The sequence below is a fragment of the Cheilinus undulatus genome, linkage group 16 (genome assembly GCF_018320785.1).
Source record: "Cheilinus undulatus linkage group 16, ASM1832078v1, whole genome shotgun sequence".
Taxonomy (NCBI): Eukaryota; Metazoa; Chordata; class Actinopteri; order Labriformes; family Labridae; genus Cheilinus; species Cheilinus undulatus.
This window is the reverse complement of record NC_054880.1, coordinates 36,828,314-36,834,481: the sequence shown is the minus strand read 5'-3', so window position 1 is coordinate 36,834,481 and position 6,168 is coordinate 36,828,314. Positions and strand designations below refer to the sequence as shown.

Here is a 6,168-nt window from a genome sequence, read left to right as displayed (position 1 = left end):
AAGTAGTTCACATGGAACTGAGCGCCAGGGTGTTATGCTGCTTTATTTCTTTGATAACTCTAATCCATTAATAAAAAAAGATTAATCATACAAAATCATTTTATAAAAACCCAGACCTGAAGCTACATTTTAGTCTTTATTTTCTGACAGCTTTGTCATTCTCATGCCAAACAGAGATACATTCTCCCTTTAAGAATAAATCAGTGAAATACTTAAGCAGTGGTTCCCAACCATATTTCCTAAGGTCCCCCTACTTGCATCTAAGAAAAGCAAAGCACCCCTGGGACCCACTTGGAAAAAAGTCAGATCAATTTGAATCACTTTCAGTGACAAAGTTCAAACATAGCAGGCCTAGAGACGCTTGTTCTTGATAAAGATCAATGTATAAACTAACCATTATTATGACAGTGTAGTCGGGCCACTCAAGGAAAAAATAGAGGATATTTTAATTTTCAGGAAAACAATCAAAACTCTCAGGTTTAAAGAGTAATTCATTTACTGTGAAGAGAGTAGAATTTTTTCATCTTTAAAAATAGTAAAATGCACATCAACCAAAAATCTTAACTTTTTATATCAAAAGGTTGAGAAGTCTAAAAATCCAACCACTGTTTTCAGTTTGGTTCTTGTTCATTGTTGACTTTACAAAGTTGTCAAATTGTGATTTAAAAGTTTTTTTTTGTGGTTTTAATGTTAAAATGTAGGACTGAAAAAATGTGATATTATGAGTTTTTTCTGCCATAAAATGCCATATTTAGTCCCTAGGCTTACCAACCTCTACTGAACCCATCCCTCGTATATAAGAGACTGCCAGCAAACATAATGTCAAGTCTTCTGTTTAATATTTAAGAATGAATTCAATACTGAACTGAAAATGCCAAGACAGTTTACTCTGCAAAATCTTCAAATTGAGCAAGAAAATTCTGAAAAGGAGACGTTTTCACTTATTAAATAGTACATCTAAATTCAGGACACATCAAGTAGAATTTTCTGGCCACTTTTACACATATGAAAAGAGATTCAAACCTTATGTTATAATTTTCAATCTCAAATTAATCAAACATCTATATATTTGCTTAGATGAGTACCAGATATCTAAAAGCTTAATTCTCAGCCATGATCAAACATCCACATTCATTTGTTAAGTTTGTTTAAGTGTGTGTGTGCATGAACAAAGAGGGAACTATTGACAGATAGATGGACTGAAGCAACACTTGGTTAATTACTTTTCAACCAGTCCTCCTGGATCACCTGGGCAATGCACAGACTAACAGTGAACCGAGTACCCAGAGTGAGATGGGTTCACCTTCCAGGCAAAGTTGTAGATGATTACACTGAAAACACTGGGAAGAATAAAAATAAAAATAGTGACACTTTCAAAGCACCAACATTTGGAAGATGTTTATGATCATACAGTCATGTAATTATAATTGTAGCAGCCCTTAGTGTCAGAAAACAGCACAGAGTTCTGACTGGTGTAAACTCTTTATTCTTCATTGAGCCGGGAAATAAAAGGCAGTCAAAAGATGAGGTTTCAATTCATATAAGGTACAAATAATTTAATCACAATCAAACAGATTATTCATTATCTTACTTTAAAAATATGTTTAATAGCACATCTTCAATTCTACTTTTTAAACATAATCATAACAACAAGAGGCACCCATACATACAACAACACATCGACAACATTTTAACCTACAGCTTTATAATAAATTTACGTACGTCACCCCACTACCCAAGGGTGCAAACTTTTCCACACATGGCTGGAAACTCAAATCAAAACGTAGCGCTACATGCTAAAGCCGACAGCAACTGCACTCTGCATTAACTTTAAAACACACACAGATGTTCTGTTATAACATCTTATTATAGGAAACAATTAGAAATACTAACAAATATTGGCAGCATATCACATCAGTCTGCTGGACAATAAATGCTCTGGTTTGCTGATTTATTTATACTATTTCTGAGGCACCGGCTTCTACCTGAAACATGAATGACACAACAATGGACAGATGCTAATGACCACTAACAATGATGTAATAATCCCAGGAATGTTAAAGCAGTTCCCTACTGTAAATGTAATAATGATTTCATTTGCATTTGTTTATTTTTACAACTCACCGTCTCTAAAAATGTTATTAATTTCCCACAACTGTAATGATAACATGAAAATGACAGCTGTGATCATTGTCGTTTATTGTAGTTTTTTTACCACTGCCAGTGGGTTTAAGTCAGCTTATAAGGTCACGTCACATTGAAAACATGGGCATGGCGACTTTTTGTTCGCCATGAAACAGGATTGTTTTCTAAGGTCTTAAGATTCTCATTGAGTTTTGAAGCCATTAGCAAAAAAAAAAAAAAAAAAAAAAATAACAAAAGAAATAAAAATGAGGAAAGGAGAGGACAGTCTCTTACAGGCCGTTTATCTGAGACGCGGAACAGAAATCAAATCTTTTGAAATAAAATAGAATTAAACTTCATTTACTTCCAGTTAGGGTAAGAGTTAAGCTAAGGGTAAGGATACCAAATGTCAAAGTACAAAACCTTACATTCAAAATCTAATAAAACTGAACACAAACAACAACAAACAAACAGAACTGAAGCTCATCCTCCATGAAAACATTCTAATGCAGCCAGTGTAGCTTAACTAGCTATATTAGCTACATAAGCTACATAGCTAATGTAGGTAAAGCTAAGTTCACAAAGCATCTATGTAAGCTACATAGTAGGTACATTATCAACATCTGTGCTTGTCATGATCCTGATTTTTAGTTCAGTTTATTCTGAGTTTTCGATTGTCCTTGTGTTTCTGTGTATTTTGTGCTTCATGTTGTATCATGTTTCTAGTGTTTCAGTTGACTACCCTTTGTAATTCTTCATTTCTTGTATTTTTGTGAGTTTTGTAAATCCTTTTCTCTGCCTGTGTTTGAGTTACTGTCATGATCCTGACTTTGTTTAGTTTAGTTATTAGGTGTTTTCTGTAGCTCTTGTGTTTCTATAGTTGTGTTTCTATGTAAAGTTCTAGTGGTTTTGTAAATCCTTTTCCCTGCCTGTTTGAGTTTCCCTCCTTGTGTTGTGTTCTTTGTATTCCCTTTGGTTGTTAGTTTGTTGCCTTTATATCCTCCTGTGTTTTCTGTGCTTCCTTAGTTGTGTTTCTTGTGTATTGATTTGTTGTTTTAGTGCTTGTGTGCCTCTTGTGAAGTGTTCCATGTTTCCTGTTTTATTTTGTAGTTGCCTTCCCTTGTGTGTGATTCCAGTTTTTCTTCCTGCTTCAGTTTCCCTCCACTGTGATTACCCTCACTAGTTTCACCTGAGTCTCGTTACCCACACCTGTCTCTCCTTGTGTAATCACTCCCTGTGTATTTAAATTCTGTTCCTCACTGTCTTTGGTCAGTTTGTCAGATGTCTTCTTACGTGTTTCTCCTCTGTGATACTCCTCGTGATCATCATGCCTCCTGTGCTTTTTACCTTTGGACTTTATTTTCAGTAAGTTTTGTTACTCTTGGATTTTTGTTAATTAGTTAAATCATTTTGAGTTTTTCCTGCTTTTGGGTCCTGCCTTTTTGTTTTTGCATTTTGGCCTGAAAACTCTGGCAATGCTAACTTTTGCTAAAGCTTATGGCTTTTATAGTAACATTAATTATGTAGCTAGTGTAGCTATGTTAGCTTTAGCTAAAGCTTACAATGCTAAAGTGAGCAAATGTCATGTAATTACTTCTAAAAAGGGGTCTTTACAAAATTGTATCCTGGATTAGACCTCTGATCGTTCTGTTTCACCTATGACTTGTTCTTAGTCTGTCATTTTTGCAGTGTGGTTATTTCATGAACAAAACTGTCAGGAGAAAGCTTCACTTTATGTCTTCAAAAACTTTATTTGACTGTGCAGCATCTCCCTGTATAAACAGGTACCTGTGTCTTAAACAAACAGGGTGCAAACTTTCTAGGGACAAAGAACAAATTTCGAGTGGACTGCTAAGTAAACTTGCTTGGTGAACAGTGTCTCTGTATGTTATTTATAATTTAATCAGAGTTTTGACACACCTTTAACTACTCTGCTAAGATTCATGGCTCTACCAGTGTTTTGAGACTCTGAAAAAACTACTTCCTGTTTCATGGCGAACAAAATTTCCAATGCTGTGTTATTTGATGCAGCTTTAGCAGCATCTTCCAGACTGTAAAAGTTCACACTCAGGGTAGAGGATTTGAGATGGATGACACAAAACTGGATGTGCTTGCCTGAGGACAGACCGCTCACACATGAACTGCATGGAAAAGTTCCCAGTCCTCACTCCAACCCTCATGGCAGTCTGCACTAAATGATCAAGTTTAGATTTTAACTGGACTGAAAGATCAGGTTGATGTCCCGTAACAGATATATTTATGACTCATCCTTGAGGAAAATTATTACAAGTTTGACCTTCCCACAAATGTAATAAATCCCTGCAAATGTCATAGTTGTTTCATTTGCAGTAGGCTACTGCTGTCACATTTTTGAGCACTTTATTATGGTTTTGGGATTACTGGGTAATAACCTGCAGATTTGTGTTACGTTTGTGGGCTGTTGATACGTTTTCAGGTGTAACAAGACTTTAGTGTTTTATTGTCAAAATATTTAAAAAGTTGTACACAATCTTTAAACACAGTCCTGTTTGACCTTAAACGAATGTTCCTATTTCCGTGAAGAGTACCATTTAAAAAGATTGTGAACCACATGGAAATTTCGGTCTCTTGAAATGTGCTCACAGGCGAGGCAGATGGGCTGAATGAATTCCTTCTGGGTTGAGAGGAGGTGAGGGGTGACGGAGTAGTACTTCCTCCACTCAAAGTAACGCATGTACTCTGTATCATTTTTGTCCAAATGGAGGAGAAACTCAGCCAGAGCTTTAGGATTGGGGAAATCATTAACGTGAATGAAAGCGTCAGAGGGATAAAACTGTTCATAGTTTGCTCTTGGAGGACCCAAAACTACAGGGACAGTCCCTGCTACGAGGGGCCCGTTGACCTTCTCAGTGATGTAGTCTCTGTGGAGCGAGTTCTCAAAGGAGAGGTAAAACTTACAGCTACCAATGGTGGGATAATACTGGTCAAAACCCAACCTGTGCCCTGTATGAGCGATACCAAAAAGGCTGACTTTAATGTGCTTGGACAGTTCTGCGTAGTATTTTTCTCTTGTTGATGTTCCTGTTCTTGAATTTTTGTTGCTGGCAATCCAACAAACCAGCTTGTCCTTCTTGGGCAGAACAATGGGTTCTGTATTTTCAGTGTCTCTGATGGTGACTTCATTCCTCACCACGATGTCAGCATCTCTTCTGTAGCTCAGTGTTAGGTTGAATACATCGTTCATCCGCCCTGTCCTCCATGTATTTGTCGGAGATTCCACGTTGAACCAAATCCACTTCTGAAAAAGAGGACGTGGGCCCTTGGGCATGTTTTGGAGATTTCCAGCGATGTTTTTATGGTAGAAAACGACTCCCTGGGCTTTGCTGTAGAGGGCTCTGTTATCTGTCAGAACACAACTGGTGATGTTGTAGTAAAAAGCGCAAGCTTTGAGATCAAACCTCACACCAAGAGGCCAGTACCACAGCAGGAGTATGGGCTTCTCATTTGGATCCACAGATTCATGATGTTGCACTTCAACTGTTGTAGACTGGCAAACCTTGGCTGGAGGCTCAAAATACACAAAGAATGCAAAGACAGAGCAGACCAGGCCAACAGCAACGAGCTTCATGCACAACGCAGATTTATCAGGTAGTGACATCTGTGGAAAAAGGAAAAAAAGAAACACAGTATTATTACATTTTATATTTGTCTTAAATACTTACTTTCCTTACGTAAACTCACTGGAGGGATCGAACACATCCGTTCAGTCCTTCTTTCTTCCTTTATGTATTTGTGTGTTTGGCCTTAAATTATGTTTCATGGTTGAAATCCACGCTTTGTTTTAAGTGAAGTTTCAGTTCCAGGGAGAGAGAGAGAGAGAGACGCAGCTACTCCTCTGAAAAGTCTAATCCTTGAAACTACTTGGACAAATATGCAGAAAATATGCAAAAATGCAGAAACTCAAACCTGTTCTGAGAGAAATATAGTGGCTAAAATGTTCAAAGTCAGTGTGCAGATATGATCGACACAACAGAAGCTTCTGTTTCTGGTAAAATGTGTCTGTGG

The 6,168-nt window shown here is 37.2% G+C and overlaps 1 protein-coding gene across 1 annotated transcript; it reads right to left on the bottom strand.

The window, feature by feature from the left end:
* Positions 1-4,672: 4,672 nt before the first annotated feature.
* LOC121524206 (4-galactosyl-N-acetylglucosaminide 3-alpha-L-fucosyltransferase 9-like) lies at positions 4,673-5,761 on the bottom strand. The gene has a single exon (XM_041809480.1). It carries the CDS (start codon positions 5,759-5,761, stop codon positions 4,673-4,675), a length of 1,089 nt encoding a protein of 362 aa, XP_041665414.1.
* Between the last annotated feature and the right edge of the window lie 407 nt (positions 5,762-6,168).